The sequence below is a fragment of the Capra hircus genome, chromosome 7 (genome assembly GCF_001704415.2).
Source record: "Capra hircus breed San Clemente chromosome 7, ASM170441v1, whole genome shotgun sequence".
NCBI classification, from domain to species: Eukaryota; Metazoa; Chordata; class Mammalia; order Artiodactyla; family Bovidae; genus Capra; species Capra hircus.
In genome coordinates, this window is record NC_030814.1 from 107,507,831 (window position 1) to 107,532,733 (window position 24,903).

At 41.0% G+C, this 24,903-nt stretch overlaps 1 protein-coding gene and 1 long non-coding RNA gene across 3 annotated transcripts in view; both read right to left on the reverse strand.

Moving 5' to 3' along the window:
* Window positions 1-24,903, reverse strand: part of RNF130 (ring finger protein 130) — a 139,523-nt gene that overhangs the window by 18,026 nt on the left and 96,594 nt on the right. For both annotated transcript variants that reach the window (XM_018051614.1, XM_018051615.1), the window contains 2 exons: window positions 8,274-8,345; window positions 6,351-6,433 (listed from right to left, as the gene is read on the reverse strand). In XM_018051614.1, the coding sequence (XP_017907103.1) occupies window positions 6,351-6,433; window positions 8,274-8,345 (155 nt within the window). The remainder of the gene's footprint in view (window positions 1-6,350; window positions 6,434-8,273; window positions 8,346-24,903) is intronic.
* On the reverse strand, window positions 1,281-4,038 carry LOC108636409. Its single transcript, XR_001918388.1, has 2 exons — window positions 1,794-4,038; window positions 1,281-1,535 (listed from the first exon to the last, which is right to left on the reverse strand). It is a non-coding gene; the product is annotated as an uncharacterized LOC108636409 (long non-coding RNA).

Genomic DNA, 24,903 nt, shown 5'->3' on the forward strand with positions numbered 1-24,903 from the left:
AGCCAGCACTGCTGGTTTTTACCTTCCCTTCTTACCAGTGTTTCCGCTTTCCTCTTTTCTTATTACCTAGCTTTTCTTTTCTATTACCGGTTATTTGGAATGAACAAAATGGTTTAATCCCTTAATTTTTAAAGCTGTGTAAGTTGAGTGTTCTCTGTCCCTTTAACCTTAGTTATAAACGGATTTCTCTTATGTCAGGGTCCTTAAGTGTTCCCTTGTAGGTTTGTTGATCTAAAAGAAAGTGTCTGGTTCCCTGTGGAGCACTGTAATGAAGGGAAACAAAGACCAAGTTCTCCAGGGACAAGCTGGGAAAGAAAGCCTCTCTTCCTTAGCTAACTCAAAATCAGAAAGTTTTTTTGTTTTTTTTTTCTCCATAAAAAACCCTTTTCCTTTAGGCTATCTGCCCACCCTATGGCTTTCCCACCCTCAGTCCCCACCCCAGCCAGCAAGCTGCCCCTTCCTCCCTCCCTCCCAAACTTCTTCCTCCAGCCACGCTCTTTCCAGGATTTCAACAGTCTAGCTCCTGCAGCTGGCCCAGAAAGCATGTCTAATTCCCACAGCACACCTCTCTTCACCTGCTGGCCCTCCTGACACCAGCCCATCACTCTCCCTCGGGACACTGACAGCTCTGTGGTGAAGGGCTGCCCTGTATTTGCCCATCTCTTCTTCGTCACCTGTTTTCTTGACCTCTTGCTTCTGTCTCCTCGGGTCTGCTGTTAACCAAACTCCACATGGCCTTCCCTTCCTCCTGGGCAAAGTTCTGCTCCTACGACAGCCCGAGCTGTGACAAACAGCGCTTTCTGACTACCAGCTGTATCATCTGAACACTGCGGGGGAGAAGCACAGTGGGGAAGGCTGCCTGCCATCTAACTCGTGAGGCTGTTTGGAGCAGTAAGTGGAAAACTTAGAAAAGGCACCAAGGATATGCAAATAAAAGGTATTATTAAACATACAACCAGGCAAAGTAATGCCAATATTCCACACAACTCCTGCTACACGGTCAGAACACTTGAGCGTGCCTTGGGTCTCTGCACGCCCGTGCCAGAGTGACCTCTTACAGGCTTGGAGATGTATGAAAGGCATCCACAGACACCTCAGATGGGCACGTGGGGCCAGTCAGCCCTGGAAAGAACCCCTTCCCACTGTTCTAAAAAGACCCGAATAATAAAAACGCACATAAACACAGAAAAGGGCCCAACACACTTAGGGCTGAGCAGTGTACACAGACGGAAAGCGGGTGATGCGTTGAGGAACAGTGAAACGTGTAAAGGACAAGTGTATCAGAGCTTCAGAAAAGTCCTTTATTCCTATTAGAGATACTCTGGGATACAGAAATACTTTGGGATATGTGGAAGTATAGAACAGAAAAGGGAACAAAACCAGTAACATTAAAACACAATGCCTTCCCACTCTCCTACTTCCCAATGCACTGTAAGCTAGAGTGATCAGAACAATGGCTGGGGGTGGGGTGAGGCGTCTACATTGAAGGCGAGTTGTTTTCACAGCTCTGCAGCCTCTTGGTGCCGTGCAAGAACCTGGCAAATATAAAAGGATCCAGGATTACTAAAGGTCAGAGACAGGAACTCCTCTTTTCCCCGAACTAGGACTGGCAGGAGACACTGTTTAAATAGGCTTTCCCTCTGAGGAGGGGGCATCACAACAGTGCCTCTGCCAGCCGCCAGGTGACTGACCCACTTTAGCTTCCGAGGTGGCATCTTAGACATACAATGAGCCGAGCTGCAGCACTCTACTTCTGAAAAGTGTTTTTAACCACTAAAAATTTTGTGGCTGACCTTTAAATAGAAGAGGTGCAAAACAGGGCGTCAGTTTTCCAGTTTCTAAGATGTGTTGGCTAACATCCAGAGGACGGCTGACTGATCAGCTGACACGAGGAGGAGGTCCCAGTGTGGTGCTGACTGCCATCTGTCCTCAGGAAATTAACGTGACAAAGGTAAGGAGTAAAGGCCATGCAGCAAGAAGCAGCAATCCACGAGAGGTTTGCTCTCTGTGGGAAGTTTTAGTTCAGTCTTGGGGTAGGTATGTTAAAAGGAAGGACAAACAGACATAAAGGCATCTGTACTTTCTTCCTGCCTTACTTGGGAAGAGACAGTGAGTGCAGCTGATTTTCAGAATCTGGCTGTAAAAGGGAGAAGCTGTAGGGTGGCACAGCTTCAGAGTTGGGTTTGAAAGCGAGTTATACAAACTGGAGAGGAAATGCTTGAGCATGATGAAATGCTGGTGGGCAGAGACAGAAAGAACAAGAACTGGAGGGAGCAAACAGTCAATAGAGCTAGGTCTCAAGGATGGGAAGGTGTTGGCACACAGAGGCCCAGGTTGAAAAAGCACATTAGAACCAAGGAGGTAGTCCTCTGTCCTGACGGGAGGCAAGGTTGCAAGGGAGGGTGTGGAGGCAGGTACGCGTGAAGGCTTAGGATCAGTAAGCCAGGAGAATTTCAACTAACAGCCATTGGTTTCTGTGAAGATAATGGTGAAGTTATCTGATGAGAGTGAGGAATAAAGGGATGAGTGAAGATGTTTAAGGAGAATAGATACCCCTGGATGTGCTGCGTGAGGAGAAGGGAGAGGTGACCAGGGGAAAAGAGGGGCTCTGGGCAGTGCTCCAGGCCCAGCTAGCCTTCCAGGCACCAGAGCTGTCCGGCAACCAGAGCTAGAGAAGACATAGCCGAGTCACACATCAGACCAGTTTTAATGACCCAAAGACTACAGAGGGAAGGCAGAGTATCTGAGGGAGAGAGACCAGAGCAAGAAGCACACAAGAGTTGTTAATTCAAAGGTACTTGAGAGGGATCCATGGGAAAACAGAGGCTTGGAGAAGATGTGGAATAAAGATGAGTATTTGTGTGGAGCCATTCTCTAGGTTAGGCGTCCTCAACTGGAGGCATCTGTGGTTGTCAATGGCCATGTGTGGGGGGTGTTACTGGCACCTACTAAGTGGAGCCAAAGATACTGCTAAGTAACTCGCAATGCAGGGGGAGCCCCTCAAGCCTGCCCAACAAAGAAATGTCTGGTCCCGAATGTCAACAGTGCCCAGGTGGAAAGACCTTGCTCTAGGTAAAAAACTGTCAACCTGGGTCATACAAAACGTTGCTTGATTGCAAAGTTAGTTTTTACTACACCTCAGAATCATGCCATTGTCCCCAGCTCAGTTAGAGGAAATGTTCTGCTGAGCAGGCTGTGCAACACAGAGAAAGCTACAACTAGCTTCAAAGTAAAAGGGGAAGTGTCATCTAGACAATGATCCAGGAATAAAAGACAACCCTGTGAGCAGTGTCTTAATCACAGGTGCAAAAAAACTCTGTCTGTCCAATTCTAATACTCGAAAGCAGACAACAAATACAGAAGTTGAGATCCCTTCCTTTGGTGGTAGGTCAAATTCTAAGAAATTTCTAAGGTCAAGCACAGCTCCACATTTCAATAGATGGCACGGCCCTGCAGCATCAGAGTCACCCCTGGTACTTAATAAAAACAAACAAGCCTGGGGCTCCCCTCAGTATGTATTTCTGAAAGCTCCCCATTGATTCTTGACCTTTGGAAGGAAACAAGAGAACCAGGAATGAGACTCTAGAAAAGCCAATTCTTGAAGGACAGAAAGAATACGGAACAAATTTCCCAGCACAGTCTAGCTTCAGCTCAGGCTCCCCTGAGGAAAACACTGTCACCTTACTAATTACCATTAACAGCTTTGGAAGCCTTCATTCTTAGGTCCCAGACAGTCCTAGGGGCCCCTGGACTGAGACAGAAAGACAGAGAATCTGCAAAGACTTGACTTCTTCCTGGCTATTCCAGTTTCAAAAGATATCTGTGCAGGTAAAAACAGTTTTTAAAAGCAAGTAAGAGCTGATTATGCTTTATAAAGTACCCACTACCGTTTCCCCTGATGTGTACAGCTGATCCTTGAACAAATGTGGATGGGCAGTGGTTAGGGTGCCGACGCCCACTCAAGTTGAAAATCTTATAACCTTACAGTCAGCCCTCTGAATTCGTGGGCTTCCCCGCTGGCCCAGATGGTAAAGAATCTGTCTGCAATGCAGGAAACCCAGGTTCAGTCCCTGGGTTGGGAAGATCCCCTGGACAAGGGAATGGCTACCCACTCCTGTGAAATCCCACAGAGAGAGGAGCCCGGTGGGCTACAGTCCAAGGGGCTGCAGAGTCATACACGACTGAGTGACTAGCACTTCCACTTTCTTTTTTTCTGTATTCATGGTTCTGCACATTCAACTATCAGCTGATCACCTATTACTACAGTATTTACTACTGAAATAAGTCAACTGGTGCAATTCAAACCTGCGTTGTACAGGGGTCAACTGTGTTTGTATGTGTATTTCCTTTAGCTTCAAGGTTTTAGATCTGAAAAACTATAATTAGATAATTTAATTTTCTACAGGACAGCTGACATTTAGTTTTATAGGGTTTCCTTAACATGTAAACTAAATGACGTGACTTCCAGAATCCTGGTTTTTCCGTTTCCATATATGGAATTATTCATGATTTAAAGAAACCCAGATCTCTCTGGATTCAAAATGTATAACTTTGTGAATAGGTAAATTAACACCAGTAGCCTCACAGAGACAACTGCTACTGATTATTTTATTCATTCACGTGTTCCATATTATTAGAAGGTAAGAGATATATGAATGAGTTTTCAGTGAGAAGAGGAGAAGGCTTTTGATTTTAGGCTTCTCGGTAGGTGACTTGGTATTTTTTCCAATCAGTGCTCAGACTGTGTATCTTAATGTTTCATACTCCCGAGCTTGGCATAGCACCATGGGAGAAATCCACACACTCTTTTGGGGGCACCAGAGTGCAGGTGAACATCCTCCTTTCTGAGGGAGGCATGTGGCCCTCTGTAAAGAGTAGGAATAATGCAGAAGGCCATTTTTATACCAGCGCTGGCATTTCTGAGTCGCGTGACCCTGACCCCGGAAGCTCCACTACCGGCTTCCCCACACCTCACTGGACAGCGGGGAGAGAGGGGATGCAAACTGCACAGAGCAGAGCGCCTGACCCGGGGCAGGCACACAGCACGTAGCAGCCCCCCGCTTCACACAGCCAAGGCCAGTCAAAGGCTTAACCCAAGCCCTAGAGTTCTGGTTGTTGCGCAGTTGCCCACTCATGTCTGACTCTTTGTGACCCCATGAACTGCAGCATGCCAGGCCTCCCTGTCTCTCACCATCTCCTGAAGTTTTCCCAAGTTCATGTTCACTGCATCGGTGATGCCATCCAACCACATTATCCTCTGATGCTCTTGTCTCCTTCTGCCCTCGATCTTTCCTAGCATCAGGGACTTTCCCAATGAGTTGTCTGCGTGCATCAGATGACCAAAATATTGAAGCTTCACCGTTAGGATCAGTCTTTCCAGTGAATATTCAGGACTGATCTACCTTAAGATTGACTGGTTTGATTTCCCCGCTGTCCAAGGAACTTCCAGGAGTCTTTTCTAGCACTACACTTCAAAGGCATAAATTCTTTGGCGTTCTGCCTTCTTTATGGTCCAGCTTTCACAACCATACCTGACCACTGGGAAGACCATAACCTTGACTCTATGGACTCCTGTCGGCAGAGTAATATCCCTGCTTTTCAACACACTGTCTCGGTTTGTCATCGCTTTCCTGCCAAGAAGCAACAGTCTTCTGATTTCATGGCTGCAGTCACCATCTGCAGTGATTCTGGAGCCCAAGAAGAGGAAATCTGTCACTACTTTCATCTTCTCCCTTTCTATTTGCCATACAGTAATGGAGCCGGATGCCATGATCCTAATTTAATATTTAGTCTTAAGGTGGCTCTTTCACTTTCCTCCTTAACCGTTATTAAGAGGTTCTTTAGTTCCTCTTCACTTTCGGCCATGTGGCCTAGTGGTAAAGAAGCCACCTGCCATTGCAGAGTTCTGGTACCCAGTACCAAGTGGACACTGCTGAGGCTTTATTGGAGGGACTAGTGATCAACCCTTGATCTGAGAAGGAGAGGATCAGTGGCTAGATCTGAAACCCACAGAAATCACAGAAATCAAAATTCTTGACCTTACTGCTTTTAGGCTACTGATACACCCCAGCCATTTTTCTCTTAAGTAGAGAGGGTTTGCAGTCAGTTCTTGCTGAAGTCTGCAGTAGAGCTGCCAGGGCCGCAAGACTCAGAAATGGCAGGGCCAGCATGAAGATGTCCTTCTGTATTATTTCTGTTTACCACTACGTTCAGTGTGCAGCCAGGCCTCTTCCTACCAGAAAAGTTGTGGGTAAGAATGGCTCTCAAAAGCAAACGGATACCCACTCCAAAAGGGAGATACACAAATCACATTAGCACCATTCTACTTTAAACAAAGAAAGCCGACGTACTTGCAGGGCAGAATCCGGACAACATCATTCTGTTTATAGCTTTCTATGCAGACTGCACAATGGTCGAAGTCTGGGTCTGTTTCCTGAAACGCAAAGCATGGGAACAAAAGTTACACACTCCTCCTAAAAGTACCTAAATGGAGGACATACAATCCACCTAAAATTTCTCCTGTGGCAACTATGGTAAACAGGTGATTATAGGATGAAAGGTTATAAAAAATGTAATATGTTTCCAACTGCTTAATTGTGTCAACCCAAATTGTATGCAGGCCAATCTAATTTGTTTTTAAACTACAGTATAACAATTATTACTAATTCTGTTTGTGAAATATCTTAGAAATCAGAATAATAACGTTTTTCAAGATTCAAATCAGCCATCACCTTGGATCATCTTCTCCCCACCACGGCTGCATCAGTATTCTGAGTATGTTTTCCTCACCAGGACACTCATCTCACCACAAAGTTAAGTACCGGCAGGAAAGGTGGTGAGCCACCACAAGACCTGCCCCAAGGATGGGAGATCTGGGACAGAGAACAGCCATGGATTCGACTCTATACTAGGTCTTGATCAAGGTTCAGGAAGAGTCTGCCAGGTGCTTGGTCAACAAGGGCAACTGATCTCTGCCTCCTCTGGACTGGGGAAGGGTTCCCCTGCCTGTCATTAGCAGAGCTCTACCAGGAAAGGCAACACTGCTTGCTGTGTCACTGCCCCTTGGACTCAAACTCAGCAGGACAACTGTTGACAGGTCTAGGAGATACAAACTAAGAAAAAGTGTCGGCTTTAATAAGGAAAGATGGTTAGCATGGGGGACAAAGAAGGGTGGATAAGGTGAATGGGCTCCAGAGAAATTCAAATTAATGTGGCAGCTGAAGGCTATCAGATCAAAAAAGCATTTATATGGGTGATCACTCCTCTGGCATGAAGTACCGTTTTTGAGATGCTACATATATTTTCTGCAAGTATTTTTAGTGTTTTCTTTCGTGTACCATGAAGTTCACTGAAAATATTTCTTCCTTTTGGAGCTGTGACAAGGGAAACTAGATGTAGGGTGTCAAGGAAGTGGGAATAAAAATGAGTAAAGTCAAGAAAGTGGTAAAACTTAAGAGGATGGAGAATTATCTGTAATTATCCTTCCAGAGCTCTTTGATAAAAAATTAGTTGGTTTTTAGCAGAAGACAGGTTTGGTTTTTACGCCTTCAGAGACACAATTTTTAAATTCTAGATAGCCTTGAATATATTGAATATAGGATCTCACATTAAGTTGCTATTTTTGTCCACAGAAAGCAGAAGCAGGACTCCACCAAGTTTTGCGATCTGACCGAAGAACTGAGGTTAGCAATTTCAGCCATAGATAGCTTCTATCACTGCCTCTCTGATTTATTCCCCATAAGCTTCCAGGCCCAACTCTAGCAAACTGCGCCCTTCTTTCAAACTGCTTAGCCAACTGTAGAGGAAGTGCCATGTTAACCACCACCCCCTGGATGTGGGTCTCCAGTTCTCCACGAACTGCGAAGAATTAAAACATAAAAGAGAGACGCAAAGTCTTAGAAAGCACAGGAAGAGAATGCACATTCCCGGCTCTTTACCGAAGAACCCCAAAGTATGCTAGGTTTTAGCAGAAGAAAAGTGTTGAAGAGCACAGGTAGGGAAATTATAAGTAGTTCAGTGAAGCTAATGATGATAAGAACATTAAAAGTCCAAGAAAATTAGAAAACTGTATGGAGGCTCTCCAGATGACAGGCATACTAAGAATAAGATTTCCAAGAGAAGTTAGTTTACAATAAAGCATTGGATAGTATGCTTGAAGTAAAAGGAAAACTTAATGGAGGAAACACAAATGGTTAGTATGTATTGTCACCTACCAAATAAAAAGCAAAATACTCTACTGTTTTTACAGTGCTAAAGTGATTTCATTACTGTACCTTATCACCCTTTTTCACTGTCCTGGTTGTCAATTTGCTGATGGCTTTCTTGGCTGCATCTCCAAGACGACGCTATGAAAATAGCAAAGAAAAACAGATGTTAAGTGCAAAGATCTCTGGATTTTTCTTATTTCAGCAAACTTTATTACAATTTTTACTGAGTTATAATAGATATACACATTATATTAATATCAGGTATGCAACATAACGATTCAATACTTGTATATGTTTTGAAATGATCACAGTAACTCAATATCCATCACCAGACAGACCTTTTTCCTTCTCGTGATAACTTTTAATATATACTCTAGATGATATTCTTTATTTTAAAATGAACATATAAAGTCCTATTATCCTACATTACTTTCCAAGTCATATCATATGAAAGGATTCCAAGAAAGCAATTAAAAAGTTAGAAAAACTGGCAGTTTCCCCCAGATTTAGCATTCTGGTAAATAAGTGTATATAGTAAAAAAAAAAAAAAAAAAAAAAGTCAGGTGGCATAATCACCAATGCATTTTGTATCTAACAAACACTTCAAACATTATCAGTATTTAGTTCTTATACACGTCAGAGCTACTGCCACTGTTCCAACAGCTTGCTTATTCTGCTCCAAGGGTGACACACTATTAGACATACAAGCTCTGTCTTTGTGAAAGGATATCTCTAAAACTCCTTAAAACTGCTTATCAATATCAGCGTGTGGGGGAAGGGGTGCAGTTATGAGCTCTGCTTCTGACTGCCACTGCTATGCTCCATGATCTTAGGAAGGTACACTCACCTTTCTGAGCTTGAGTTTTTCTCATTTATTTAAGAGAGTTAAATCGGGCAACTCTCTAAGGCTTGGAAAAGAGTCGGAAGGAGTTAGATAAGGAGAGCACTGGGACAGGAAGGGGGACTCTGGACCAAGGACTAGTCCAGTAAAGACAAATAGGTAAGAGGCACAGGTGTGTGAGGGAAATTATAGGCTGATATAACTGTAACTATGGTGAGCATATATTTTATTACTCAAATTAGAATGTTCTGAGAGTGAGAGGACCTTGTTAATAATTATACTGGGACAATAGGTGCAAACCAGGACTGCAGGCACACTGGGACAGATGGTCACTTTGCATATAACCAGATCCTAAACTGTGATAGAAGGCAGATGATGGGGCTGTAGTAGTATGATAAGAGGCTAAAACAAGGGAGACCTTGGATTTTATCCTGAGGATGAAACAAAAACAACAGAAAAATTTAGGAGGAACTTCAAAGTACACAAAAGAAAAAAGAATTTAATGAACCTTTAAAGTACTCACCATTGAGTTTCAATTATCAATATTTCACTATATTTTTCATCGATTCCCCTCTCATTATTGTCCTAGGGGATTTCAAAGGCACATCACAAGCACTGTATGCTCTCACCCATAAACTCATACCAAGTGAACTATGTCTAACAGATACGGGCTTTTGTTTGGTGCTACTGTCTTACCTAACAAAATTAACAATAATTAATCAACATAATCTAACACTCAAACTATTTCCTCAGGTGCCTCCAGAATGTCTTACTATAGTTGGCTTGCTTGAATCAGGATACAGCAAAGTCTAAACATGCCATCTGGTTGCTATGTCTCTCAAGTCTTCTTTAATCTACGAGTCCCCTTAATCACATACATGCGTTCATACATATACATGCATACATACACAAATTTCAAAAACAGCCTTATAGACATGTAACTGACTTAAACTGCATAAAGTATACAATTTGAAGTTTTCACTTGACCCATGAAAGCATTACAATAATCAACACAGTCTATCATCCTTCCCAAATTTCCTTGTGTCTCTTCCTAACCCCTTCCTGCCATCCTTTCACTTCATCCTCTATGACTTACTTTCTGCTACTATGGTTTATATTTTTGAGTTTTCTATAAACGGAATGATAGTATATGCTGTTTTCTGTATGCTTTCGTTCACTCAGCACAATTATCCTGAGATTAACCCATGTTGCTGCATGCATCAACAGTTCACTTCTTTCTTATGCTATGTAGTATCCCATTGTACCACAACTTATTTACCCTTTTCCCTGTTGATGAGGCAGTTTTGGCAGTAATAAATAAACCTAAAAACAAATAATATACTTTACATTTCAAACAGTACACAGGTCTTTGTAAGGATCTGTGCTTCCTTTCTGCTGGGTCAAACAGCTATGAAGACTGGCTAATATGGCAGGCATGTCTGACTTTAAAAAAATTAATTTATTTTCTTATTGAAGGATAATTGCTTTACAGAATTTTGTTGTTTTCTGTCAAACGTCAACATGAATCAGCCATAGGTATACATATATTCCCCCCCTTTTGAACCGCTCTCCCTATCCCACCCTTCTAGGTTGATACAGAGCCCCTGTTTGAGTTTCCTGAGCCATATAGCAAATTCCCATTAGCTATCTATTTTACATATGGTAACGTAAGTTTCCATGTTACTCTTTCCATACACCTCACCCGTTCCTCCCCTCTCCTCATGTCTAAAAGTCTATTCTCTATGTCTGCTTCTCCACTGCTGCCCTGTAAGTAACTCTTCAGTTATAATTTTCCTAGATTCCATATATGTGCATTAGAACATGATAGTAATCTTTCTCTTTCTGACTTACTTCCCTCTGTATAATAGGTTCTAGGTTCATCCACCTCATTAGAACTGACTCAAAGGCGTTCCTTTTTATGGCTGAGTAATATTCCATTGTGTATATGTATCACAACTTCTTTATCCATTCATCTGTCAATGGAAATCCAGGTTGCTTCCATGTTCTAGCTATTGTAAACAGTGCTGCAATGAACAATGGGATACATGTGTCTTTTTCAATTTTGGTTTCCTCATGGTATATGCCTAGGAGTGGGATTGCTGGGTCAAATGGTGATTTTATTCCTAGTTTTTTTAAGGAATCTCCATACTGTCTTCCATAGTGGCTATATTAATTTACATTCCCATCAACAGTGCAAGAGGGCTCCCTTTTCTCCATACCCTTGCCAGCATTTATTGTTATAGACTTTTTGATGTTGGCCATTCTGACCAGTGTGAGGTGATATCTCATTGTAGTTTTGATTTGCATTTCTCTAATAATGAGTGATGTTGAGCATCTTTTCATGTGTTTGCTAGCCATCTGTATGTCTTTGGAGAACTGTCAGTTTAGGTATTTTTCCCACTTTTTCATTGGGTTGTTTGTTTTCCTGGTATTGAGTTGTATGAGCTGCTTGTATATTTTGGAAATGAATCCTTTGTCAGCTGTTTCATTTGCTATTATTTTCTCCCATTCTGAGGGTTATCTTTTCACCTTGCTTATAGTTTACTTTGCTGTGCAAAAGCTTTTAAGTTTAATCAGGTCCCACTTGTTTACTTTTGTTTTTACTTGTTACACTAGGAGGTGGGTCATAGAGGATCTTGCTTTGAATTATGTCATCAAGTGTTCTACGTTTTCCTCTAAGAGTTTTATAGTTTCTGGTCTTACATTTAGGTCTTTAGTCCATTTTGAGTCTATCTTTGTATATGGCATTAGGAAGTGTTCTAATTTCATTCTTCTACATGGAGCTGTTCAGTGTTCCCAGCACCATTTACTGAAGGGGCTGTCTTTGCTCCATAATATATTCTTGCTTCCTTGGTCAAAGATAAGGTACCCATAGGTGCACGTGTTTATTTCTGGGCTTTCTATCGTTTCATTGATCTGTATTTCTGTTTTTGTGCCAGTACCATACTGTCTTGATGACTTTAGCTTTGTGGTATAATCTGAAGTCAGGAAGGTTGATTCCTTCAGCTTCACTCTTCTTTCTCAAGACTGCTTTGGCTATTCGGGGTCTCTTGTGTTTCCATGTAAATTGTGAAATTCTTTGTTCTAGTTCTATGGAAAACGTCATTGGTAACTTGGTAGAGATTGCACTGAATCTGTAGGTGCATTTGGTAAAATAGTCATTTTCACTATATTGATTCTTTCTACAGGAACATGGAATCTCTCTCCATCTGTTTCTGTCATCTTTGATTTCTTTGATTAGTGTCTTATAATTTTCTGTTTACAGTTCTTTTTGTCTCCTTAGGTAAGTTTATTCCTAGATAATTAATTCTTTTTGTTGCAATGGTGAATGGGATTGATTCCTTAATTTCTCTGATTTTTCATTGTTAGTATATAGAAATGCAAGGGATTTCTACATATTGATTTTATATCCTGCAACATTGCTAAATTCACTGATCAGCTCTAGTAACTTTCTGATACTCTTTAGGGTTTTCTATGTATATTCATGTCATATTCAAACAGTGAGAGCTTGACTTCTTCTTTTCTGATTTGGATTCCTTTTATTTATTTTTCTTCTCTGATTGTTGTAGCTGGGACTTCCAGAACTATGCTGAATAATAGTGGTGAAAGTGGACACCCTTCTCTTGTTCCTGATCTCAGGGGGAATGCTTTCAGTTTTTCACCATTGAGAATAATGTTTGCTGTAGGCTTATCATATATGGCCTTTGCTATGTTGAGGTAGGTTCTAGGTTCCCATTTTTTTTGAAGAGTTTTAAACAATAGAATGGGAAAGACTAGAGATCTCTTCAAGGAAATTAGAGATATCAAGAGAACATTTCATGCAAAGATGAGCACAATAAAGGACAGAAATGGTATGGACCTAACAGAAGCAGAAGATACTAAGAAGAGGTGGCAAGAATATACAAAAGAACTGTACAAAAAAGATCTTCAAGACTCAGATAATCATGATGGGATGATCACTCACCTAGAGCCAGAAATCTTGGAATGTGAAGTCAAGTGGGCCTCAGGAAGTATCACTATGAACAAAGCTAGTGGAGGTGATAGAATTCCAGCTGAGTTATCTCAAATTCTAAAAGATGATGCTGTGAAAGTGTTGCACTCAATATGCCAGAAAATTTGGAAAACTCAGTAGTGGCCACGGGACTGGAAAAGGTCAGTTTTCGTTCCAATCCCAAAGAAAGGCAATGCCAAAGAATACTCAAACTACCACACAATTGCACTCATCTCACATGCTAGTGAAGTAATGCTCAAAATTCTCCAAGCCAGGCTTCAGCAATACGTGAACCATGAACTTCCAGATGTTCAAGCTGGATTTAGAGAAGGCAGAGGAACCAGAGATCAAATTGCCAACATCCGTTGGATCATCTAAATAGCAAGAGAGTTTCAGAAAAAACATCTATTTCTGCTTTATTGACTATTCCAAAGCCTTTGACTGTGTGGATCACAATAAACTGTGGAAAATTCTGAGAGATGGGAATACCAGGCCACCTGACCTGCCTCTTCTGTGTGCAGATCAGGAAGCAACAGTTAGAACTGGACATGGAACAACAACTGGTTCCAAACGGGGAAAGGAGTATGTCAAGGCTGTATATTGTTACCCTGCTTATTTAACTTATATGCAGAGGACATCATGAGAAATGCTGGACTGGATGAAGCACAAGCTGGAATCCAGACTGCCAGGAGAAATACCAATAACCTCAGATATGCAGATAACTCCACTCTAATAGCAGAAAGCAAAGAAGAACTAAAGAGCCTCTTGATGAAAGTGAAAGAGGAGAGTGAAAAAGTTGGCTTAAAGCTCAACATGCAGAAAACTAAGGTCATGGCATCCGGTCCCATCACTTCATGGCAAATAGATGGGGAAAGAGTGGAAACAGTGGCTGACTTTATTTTGGGGGGCTCCAATCACTGCAGATGGTGACTGCAGACATGAAATTAAAAGACGCTTACTCCTTGGAAGAAAAGTTATGACCAACCTAGACAGCATATTAAAAAGCAGAGACATTACTTTGCCAACAAAGGTCTGTCTAGTCAAAGCCGATTTTTCCAGTAGTTATGTATGGATGTGAGAGTTGGACCATAAAGAAAGCTGAGCACTGAAGAATTGAAGCTTTTGAACTGTGGTGTTGGAGACAACTCTTGAGAGTCCCTTGGAGGGAGATCCAACCAGTCCATCCTAAACGAAATGAGTCCTGAATATCCATGGGAAGGACTGATGCTGAAGCTGAAACTTCAATACTTTGGCCACCTGATGAGAAGAACTGATTCATTTGAAAAGACCCTGATGCTGGGAAAGACTGAAGGTGGGAGAAGGGTATGACAGAGGATGAGATGGTTGGATGGCATCAATGACTCTATGGACATGAGTTTGAGTAAACTCCAGGTGATGGATAGGGAAGCCTGGTGTGCCACAGTCCATGGGTCCTAAAGAGTGGGACAGAACTCAGTGACTGACTGTATTGAACTGAATCATAAATGGGTGCTGAATTTTGTCAAAGGTTTTTTCTTTATCTATTGAGATTATCATATGGCTTTTATCTTTCAGTTTAATATGGTATCACATTGATTAATTTTTGTGTATTGAAGAATCCTTGCATCCCTGGAATAAACCCAACTTGATCATGGTGTCTGAGCTTTTTGATTTGTTGCTGAATCGTTTGCTAATATTCTGTTGAGGATTTTTGCATCTGTGGTCATCACTGACATTGGCCTGTAGCCTTCTTTTTTTGTGTTGTCTTTGTCTGGTGTTGGTATCAGGGTGATGGTGGCCTTGTAGAGCGAGTTTGGAAGTGTTCTTTCCTCTGCACTTTTTCGAAAGAGTCTTAGAAGGAGAGGCCTTAGCTCTTCTCTAAATGTGTGACAGAATTCTCTCCTGTGAAGCCATCTGGTATTTTGGGAGATTTTTGATCACAGCTTCAATTTCAGTGCTTGTAACTGAGTTGTTCATAATGTCACTGTCTTTGTGGTTCAGTCTTGGAAGATTGCACTTTTCTAAGAATCTGTCCATTTCTTCCAGGTTATCTATTTTACTGCCATCTAGTTGTTCATAACAGTCACTTATAATCCTCTGTATTTTTGCACTGCCTGTTGTAACCTCTTTTTCATGTCTAATTTTGTTGATTTGATTCTTCTCTATTTTTTTCTTAATGACCCTGGCTAAAAATTTGTCAATTTTGTTTATCTGCTCAAAGAACCAGCTTTTAGTTTTATTAATCTTTACTACTGTTTCTTTCATTTCTTTCTGCTCGGACATTTATGATTTCTTTCCTTCTACTAATTTTGGTGTTTGTTGTTGTTGTTGTTGTTCTTTTTTTCCAGTTGTTTTAGGTGTAAAGTTAGGTTGTCTGGTTGATGTTTTCCTTGTGTCTTGAAGTAGGATTGTGTTGCTGTAAACTTCCCTCTTAGGACTGCTTTTGCTGCATCCCATAGGTTTTGAGTTGTTGTGTTTTCATTGTCATTTGAGTCGAGAAATTTTGTGATTTCCCTTTTGATTTCTTCAGTAACCGTTGGTTATTTAGAGATGTATTGTTTAATCTCCATGTTTGTGTTTCTTACAGTTTTTTTTTTTTCTTGAAACTGATACCTAGTGTCATAGCATTGTGGTCAGAGAAGATGCTTGATATGAATTCAATTTTCTTAAACTTACTGAGGTTTGACTTGTGACTCAACATGTGGCCTATCCTGGAGAATGTTCCATGTGCACTTGAGAAAAAAGTATATTCTTCTGCATTTGGGTGGAATGTCCTGAAAATATCAATGAGATCCATCTTATCTAATATATCTTTTAAGACGTGTTTCCTTATTGTTTTGATGATCTGTCCATTGGTATGAGTGGGGTGTTAAAATCTCCTACAATTTTTGTGTTACTGTCAATTTCTCCTTTTATGTCTGTTAGTGTTTGTCTTATGTATTGAGGTACTCCTATGTTGGGTGCATAGATATGTACAATTGTTATGTCTTCCTCTTGGATTGATCTCTTGATTATTTTGTAGTGCCCTTCCTTATCTCTTGTAATCTTCTTTAAGGTCTATTTTGTCTGTTATGAGGATTGCTACTCCAGCTTTCTTTTGCTTCCCATTTGCATGGAATATATTTTTCCATCCTCTCACTTTCAGTCTGTATGTGTCTTGAGGTCTGAAGTGGGTTTCTTGTAGACAGCATATATATGGATCTTGTTTTTGTATCCGTTCAGTCAGTCTGTGTCTTTTGGTTGGGGAATTTAATCCATTTACATTTAAAGAAATTATTGATATATATGTTCCTATTGCCATTTTCTTAATTGCTTGGGGTTGATTTTGTAGATCTTTTTCCTTCTTTTGTATTTCTTGACTATATAAGCCCCTTTAACATTTGTTGTAAAGCTGGTTTGGTAGCACTGAATTCTCTTAACTTTCGCTTGTCTGAAAAGCTTTTTATTTCTCCATCAATTTGGAATGAGATCCTTGCTGGGTACAGTAATCTTGGTTGTAGATTTTTCCCTTTCACTACTTGTAAATATATCCAGCCATTCCCTTCTGGCCTGCAGAGTTTCTGCTGAAAGATCAGCCGTTAAGTGTACGGGGTTTCCCTTGTACGTTACTTGTTGCTTTTCCTTTGCTGCGTTTAGTATTCTTTCTTTGAGTTTAGTCTTTGTTAGTTTGATTAGTATGTGTCTTGGTGTGTTTCTTCTTGGGCTTAATCTGTATGGGACTCTTTGTTCCTCTTGGAGTTGATTGACTATTTTCTTTTCCATGTTGGGGAAATTTTCAACTATAATCTCTTCAAAAATTTTCTCATTCCCTTTCTTTTTCTCTTCCTCTTCTGGGACCCCTGTTAATTCAAATGTTGGTATGTTTTGACATTGTCCCAGAGGTCTCTGAGACTATCCTCAGTTCTTTTTATTCTTTTTACTTTATTCTGCTCTTCAGGAGTTATTTCCACCATTCTATCTTCCAGCTCACTGATTCATTCTTCTGCTTCAGATATTCTGCTATTGATTCCTTCCAGTGTATTTTAAATTTCAGTAATTGTGTTGTTTGTCTCTGTATGTTTATTCTTTAATTCTTCTAGGTCTTTGTTAATTGACTCTTGCATTTTTCCCATTTTGTTTTCAAGGTTTCTGATCATCTTTACTATCATTATTCTGAATTCTTTTTCATGTAGTTTGCCTATTTCCTCTTCATTTATTTTGACTTCTATGTTTCTAATTTGCTTCTTCATTTGTGTAGTATTTCTCTGCCTTTTCATCATCATTATTATTTTAACTTACTGTGTTTGAGGTCTTTTCCCAGGCTTCAATGTTGAAGTCTTTCTTCCCGTGGTTTCTGCCCTCCTAAGGTTGGTCTAGTGATTTGTGTTGAGCCGCTATCTTTTAATAGTACATTCAGATGCTTCCAGTTACTCCAGCGATGATTATCTAGTTGGTGGATATTCCATGGCCTCTCCATACCTACTGCTGTACTTTTGGCCTGTCCCTCACTCTGTTAGTACTGAATATATACAATGAAAATTTTCAAGAAATATATATGCAGTGGATCCTCTGTTTAATTTCTAGGTGTATCAAGACTGGACAAGGAGACTCCTGAGGTGGACACCAGAAACACAATTGAGAAGGGAAGACATCAACACTGATGCCTCTGGAGGTTCCTGATTACCTACTCAGCCCTCAGGGGCCTCGAGCCCCTCCCTAACACAAGGCAGGCAGTGAGCCCTGCTCACCAGGGTCTCTGGTAGTGGCAGTGTGGGCGGCAGTCCAGGGCATGGGGAACAGTAGTGAGTCTCACTGGGCCACAGGGTATCTCCTGCACTCTCGGTGGCAGTTCCAGAAGTTCTGGATGCCTCAGGCTTTGGCTGCACGGAGAGCCAGTCTCACATGTCTGACTTTTTAAGAGACTGCCAAAATGTCTTCCAAAGTGAGTGTACCATTTCACATTTCCATAAGCAGTGTATGAAAATCCCAATTTCTCCTCCTCCTCACCAACAGTTGGTGTGGCCAGTCTTTTTCATTTGATTCTAACAGGTGAGCAGTGGTATCTCATTGAGGTTATAATTTACATTTCCATAATGACTAATGAAGTTGAGCATCCTTTCATGTAGTCATTTGCCACCTGCATATTTTCTCTGGGGAAGTGTCTGCTAGAATCTTTGGTCAATTTTTCTGTTGTTGTTCAGTTGCTAAGTGGTGTCCGACTCTTTGTAACCCCATGGACTGCAGCATGCCAAGCTTCTCTGTCCTCCACTATCTCCTAGAGTTTTCTCAAATTCATGTCCATTGAGTCAGTGATGCAATTTAATCCTCTGCTGCCCAATTCTCCTTTTGTCTTCAGTCTTTCCCAGTTTACCGTCTTTCCCAATAACTCATCTCTTCACAGCAGGTGGCCAAAGTACTGGACCTTCAGCTTCAGAATGTCCTACCAATGAATATTCAGGACTGATTTCCTTTTGGATTGACTGGTTGGCTCTCCTTGCTGTCCAAGGGCTCTCAAGAGTCTAACACCACAGTTCAAAAGTATCAATTTTTTGGCACTCTGCCTTCTTTATGGTCCAACTCTCATCTGTACATGACTACTGGAAAAACCATAGCTTTGATTATAAGGACTGCTGTCGGGAAAGTGATGTCTGTTTTTTACTATGCTGTCTAGATTTGTTATAGTTTTCCTTCCAAGGAGCAAGTGTCTTTTAGTTTCATGGTTTCAGTCACCATCTGCAGTGATTTTGGAGCCAAAGAAAATAAACTTTGTCATAATCTCCACTGCTTCCCCATCTATTTGCCATGAAGTGATAGGAACAGATGCCATGATCTTAGTTTTCTGAATGTGGAGCTTTAAGCCAGCTTTTTCACTCTCCTCTTTCACCTTCATCAAGAGGCTCTTTAGTTCTTCTTTGCTTTCTGCACATTAGAGCTGTATCATCTGCGTATCTGAGGCTGTTGGTATTTCTCCTGATAATCTTGATTCCAGTTTGAGCTTCATCCAGCCCGGCATTTAGCATGATGTACTCTGCACAGAAGTTAAATAAAAGGGTGACAATATACACCTTTGTCATACTCCTTTCCCAGTTTTGTACCTGTCAGTTGTTCCATGTCTGGTTCTAACTGTTGCTTCTTGACCCGCATACAGGTTTCTCAGGAGGCAGGTAAGGTGGTCTGGTACTCCTATTTCTTTAAGAACTTTTCAGTTTGTTGTGATCCACTGTATAATCATTTAAGAGATTTGATTTAGGTCTTACCTGAATGGCCTAGTGGTTTTCTGTACTTTCTTCAATTTAAGCTTGAATTTTACAATAAGGAGCTCATGATCTGAGTCACATTCAGCTCCAGGTCTTGTTTTTGCTGAGTGTATACAGCTTCTCCATCTTTGACTGCAAAGAACATAATCAACCTGACTTTGGTACTGACCAACTGGTGATGTCCATGTGCAGAGTCACCTCTTGGGTTGTTGGAAAAGGCTGTTTGCTATTAGCATGATCTCTTGACAAAATTCTGTTAGCCTTTGTCCTGTTTCATTTTGTACTCCAAGGTCAAACCTGCCTGTTATTCTGGATATCTCTTAACTTTCTACTTTTGCATTCCAATCCCCTATGATGAAGACAACATCTTTTTTTGGTGTTAGTTCTGGAAGATGTTATAGGTCTTCAAAGAACCAGTCAAATTTAGCTTCTTTGGCATTAGTGGTTGGGATATAGACTTGGATTACTGTGATACTGAATGATTTGCCTTGGAAACAAATGGAGATCATTCTGTGGTTTTTGAGGTTACACCCACTTAGTGTATTTCAGACTCTTTTGTTGACTATGAGGGTTAATTACTCTATGGCTTCTAACGTATTCTTGCCCACAGTAGTAGATACAATGGTCATCTGAATTGAATTTGCCCATTTCCGTCCATTGATTCCACTCTTGCTATCTCCTGCTTGACCACACCCAATTTACCTTGACTCATGGACCTATGCAATATTGTTTTTTACAGCACTGTACTTTCCTTTCACCACCAGACACACCCACAACTGAGTGTCGTTTCCTCTTTGGCCCAGCTGCTTCATTCTTTCTGGAGCTATTAGTAATTGTTCTCCACGCTTCCCAAGTACTTATATTGGACATCTTTCTACCTGGGGGGCTCATCTTCTGGTGTCTGGTTGTTTTGCTTTTTATTCTGTTCAGGGGGTTCTTGTGGCAAGAATACTGGAGTGGGTTGCCCTTTCCTCCTCCAGTGGACCACATTTTGTCAGTACTCTTCACTGTGACTTATTTGTCTTGGGTGGTCCTGCATGGTATGGCTCATAGCTTTGTTGAATTACACAAGCCCCTTCGCCATGACAAGGCTGTGATCCATGAAGGGGCCCATTTGTCTAGAGTTTACTGTTTATTATTTGCTTGAGAGTATTTTACATATGCTAAAAGTTCAATGTGCTATCCACTGCACTATAAAGCTATCTAGAGATTACTTTACATACTCTAAATAGAATTCGTTTTCCATATATTTTCTCTAACTCTGGTGAAAGTGTTAGTCGCTCACTCGTGTCAGACTCTTTGTGACCCCATGGACTATAGCTCACCATGGCTATAGTCTGTAGCCCACCATGGCTTCTCTGTCCATGGAGTTCTCCCAAGAAAGAATACTGGAGTGAGTTACCATTTCCTTCTCCAGGGTATCTTCCCGACCCAGGGACTGAAGCCAGGTCTCTTGTATTGCAGGCAGATTCTTTATCATCTGAGCCACCAGGGAAACTTGTAATTTTGATGATGTCAGTTTATCAATGTTTCACTTGTCAACTGTATTCTGGTGTCATATCTAAGTAATCTTTGCCTATCCCAATGTTACAAGAGTTTCCTCTATTTTCTTTCTAGAAGTTTATATGTAGGCCTTTAATATGAAGCTCTCTGATTCATTTTAGTTCCTTTTTATATGGTTCAAGGTATGGATCAAAGTTTTTTTTGTTTTTGTTTTTCTCATATGACACATAATTGTTCTAGCCCCACCTGTCCTTCCTCCACTGAACTGCTTTTTACATTTGGCAAAAATCAGTTGATGATATATGTGTGGGTCTATATCTGAATACTATTTTGTACCATGTATCTATTTGTCTATCACAAAGCAAATACCACAGGGTGATGTCTTCTGTAGCATTTTAACAAATCTGAAGTAAACTCCAACTTTTTTCTTCTTTTCCTGTATCTTTTGGTTGTTGTTGATCTTTTGCTTTCCCATATTATTTTAGGTTCATCTTGTCAGTTTCTATTAAAAACAAAAGCCTTCTGGGATCCACACTGAGATTGCTCTGAATATATAGATCAACTGGGAGAGAAATGACATCTTAATACTGAGTCTTCCCCCCCAAACTGTATACCTCTCCATCTATTTAACTTTTATCTATTTCTCTCAACAGTATTCTACAGTTTTCACTGTATAGGCTTGCATATCTTTTGTGAGCTCTCTAAGAATTCTCTGTTTATGCTTTCCTGTTGATGCTAACAAAATGGTGTTTTAAAAATTCAATTTCCCATTCACTGCTTGTACAGAAAATTCATTACCTCCAGTATAGTGTGGAAACAGTCATCAGAGCGCACATCTCTCTCTTGTTCCTAATTTAAGGAAAAACCATTTAGTTTTTCTCCTTTAAATATGATCGTGCGTGTGTGCTAAGTCACTTCAGTCGTGTCCGACTCTGCAACACTATGGACCGTAGCCCGCCTGTCCCTGGGATTCTCCAGGCAAGAATACTGGAGTGGGTTGCCACGCCCTCCTCCAGAGGATCGCCCAAACCCAGGAACAGAACCTGTGTCTCTCATGTCTGCTGCACTGGCAGGTGGTTCTTTCGCACTAGCGCCACCTGGGTCCGTTTTTTGCAGATGTTCCTCATCAGTTTAAGAAGTTACCTCTTATGTTTACTTTGCTAAGAGATTTTAAAACTGTCAGTTTTTACTGTAAAAAAAAAAAACACAAAAAATAAAAACAATGGTAATAGTGTATAAGATGATCATAAAAACATACCCATAACCTCTAAGTACTGGAAACAAGTGGTAAAGACAGCAGGATGGTTATTTTGTAGCTTTTGCCCCCCCAAGGAGGCACAGGGCCCATGATGATGAAATTCGCTCAGTCAAGTCCGACTCTTTGTGACCCCATGGACTCTATAGTCCATGGAATTCTCCAGGCCAGAATACTAGAGTGGGTAACCTTTCTCTTCTCCAGGAGATCTTCCCAACCCAGGGATCGAATCCAGGTCTCCTGAACTGCAGGCGGATTCTTCACCACCTGAGCCACAGGGGAAGCCCAAGAATACTGGAGTAGGTAGCCTATCCTTTCTCCAGTGAATCTTCCTGACTAGGAATCGAACTGGGGTCTCCTGCATTGCAGGCAGATTCTTTACCAACTGAGCTATGAGGGAAGCCACAGTGTCCATACTAGCCCTCAAAAATGAGAGAAAGTCTCATATGTTGAAACAGGGGTTTTAAAGGTATCTTTTTAAGAAGTCAAATTCTTGTAAATCAAGTGGCTTTGCCTACTGACATTTGCTGTTTACCAACAGTAACATTTGTGTGTGGCCAGATCTTGACACCTGCTTTCACTTGATTCTCTGATGGCTCAGAGGTTAAAGCATCTGCCTGGAATGCTGGAGACCCAGGTTCGATCCCTGGGTCGGGAAGATCCCCTGTAGAAGGAAATGGCAACCCACTCCAGTACCCTTGCCTGGAGAATCTCATGGAGGGAGGAGCCTGGTAGGCTATAGTCCATGGGGTCGCAAAGAGTCGGACACGACTGAGCCACTTCACTTCACTTGATTATAATGGCGAACCCGTGCCTGTGGTGCCCTCACTGCTCACCAAGGTACCAGCTGTTCTACAAGAGCTTGTAAAATACCACAGGTACTCAAAAACCCATGGAATGAACAGCTGTCTGCTCAAGACCATTTTTTAAAAGTCTGTTGGCAGGTTGGTAGGTCATGTGGAAAAACAATAGAGGAATCCCAAATCCTCTGAGAGTGGAAACAGAGATTCAAGGATTAGAAATCATTTGCTGTGGCACAGATGCAATGAACAGACCTGAGGTCAGCTCTGGGAGGAAACCCCCTAAATTTCCTTTTATTTAAGAGGCACACAAAGCACACTCCCTAATTCTATTCACTGCCCAAGGGAAGGGACTCTTGTAACTGTCAGTCTGTCTTTCTCAAAGACAGACCCTCTGTCTGCCTCAGGAACAAGGACAGTCTCAGACAGCTGGTTCCCACATGCTGAGCCTGCCATCAGGGAGACTTCATCCTCTTGGGTAGTCTTGGGTGAGGGCTGGGGAGACAAGGATACTGCAAGTCTGTCAACTCTTGGCCAGCTGCCCTCCAGGCCCTGTGCACTGCCCTCTATGAACCCTACATCATCCCAGAAACTTGCTAAGACTTTTTAATCAGCAATACATGCGGGATTTTGGCTTTTCTTTTCTTTTTTGCATCTACTGGATCAGATGGTAAAGAATCTGTCTGCAATGCAGGAGACCTGGGTTCGATCCCTAGATTGACAAGATCTCCTGGAGAAAGGAATGTCTACCCATTCCAATATTCTTGCCTGCAGTATCCCAGGGACAGAGGAGCCTGGCAGGCTACAGTCCATGGGGTTGCAAAGAGTTAGACAAGACTGAGGGACTAAGCATGCACTGAGATAATAGGTTTTCCCTATTTCGGTCTGTAAATTTGATAAATTATACTAATTTTGAATGTTAAATCAACCTAAATTCTTGGGATAAACGCTACTTGGTCATGATGAATTAACCTTTTTACATATTGTTGGATATGATTTACTAAAATTTGTTTAGAATTTTTGATCTATGCTTCAAGAGGGATTCTGGTCTGTACTTTTCTGTCTTGTAATGTTTTTAGTCTGGTTTTGCTATTAGGATGATTCTGGTTTCATAGAATGAAATGGGAAGTATACCCATCTTTTCAATTTTCTGGAGTTTGTATTGAATTATTATCTCTTCCTTAAATTTTTGTTAGAACTCATCAGAAACCATCTGTCCTTGGAGTTTTCTTTTTTGGATAATTTTAAATGCAATCTTGTTAATAAAAATAGGGCTATTTATCAAATTATCTGGAATTTGTCCATTTCATAGAAGTTATCAAATTTACTGGCATAAACCTGTTTGTTTTAGTTGCTAAGCTGTGTCCTACTCTTAGCGACCCCATGGACCGTAGCCCACCAGGCTCCTCTGTCCACGGGATTTCCCAGGTAAGAACACTGGAGTGGGCTGCCATTTCTTTCTCCACAAAACTTGTTCATAAGATTTCCTTACTGTCTCCATAATCTGTAGTGATGTCATCTCTCTCATTTTGAATACTGTTAATCTGTGCCTTCTCTTTTTCTCCTGATCAGTTTGGCCAGAGGCTTGGCAATTCTAGTTCTTTTGAGTAATTTTCTCTCCTGTTTTTCTGTTTGGTAGTTTGTCAACTGCTGCTCTGATCTTTCTTATTACCTTTCTTCTGCCTACTTTTGGTTTAATTCGCTCTTCTTTCTCCGATTCAAGTGTAAGCTGAGAGTACTGATTTTAGACATTCTTCTCTAATACAGAAATTGCTTTAGTGGCATCTTTAAAATTTTGTAAAAAAAAAAAAATTAGGAAGTTTCAGCTTTGATTTAAAAAAAATAATAAAACTTTGACATAGTGTATTTTCATTCAGTTCAAATGATATTCTAATTTACCTTTTGATTTCTTCATCTCATGGGTCGTTTAGACATTGACATTAGGGGGTTTTCCAGATATTTTTGTTATTAACTTCTAATTTAACTCCAAGAGGTCAGAGAACGTATTTTGTATGGCTTGAATTCTTTCAAACTTTATTGAGACTTGTTTTATAGTGCTTCAAAAGAATCTATGTTCTGCTTTTGTTGGAT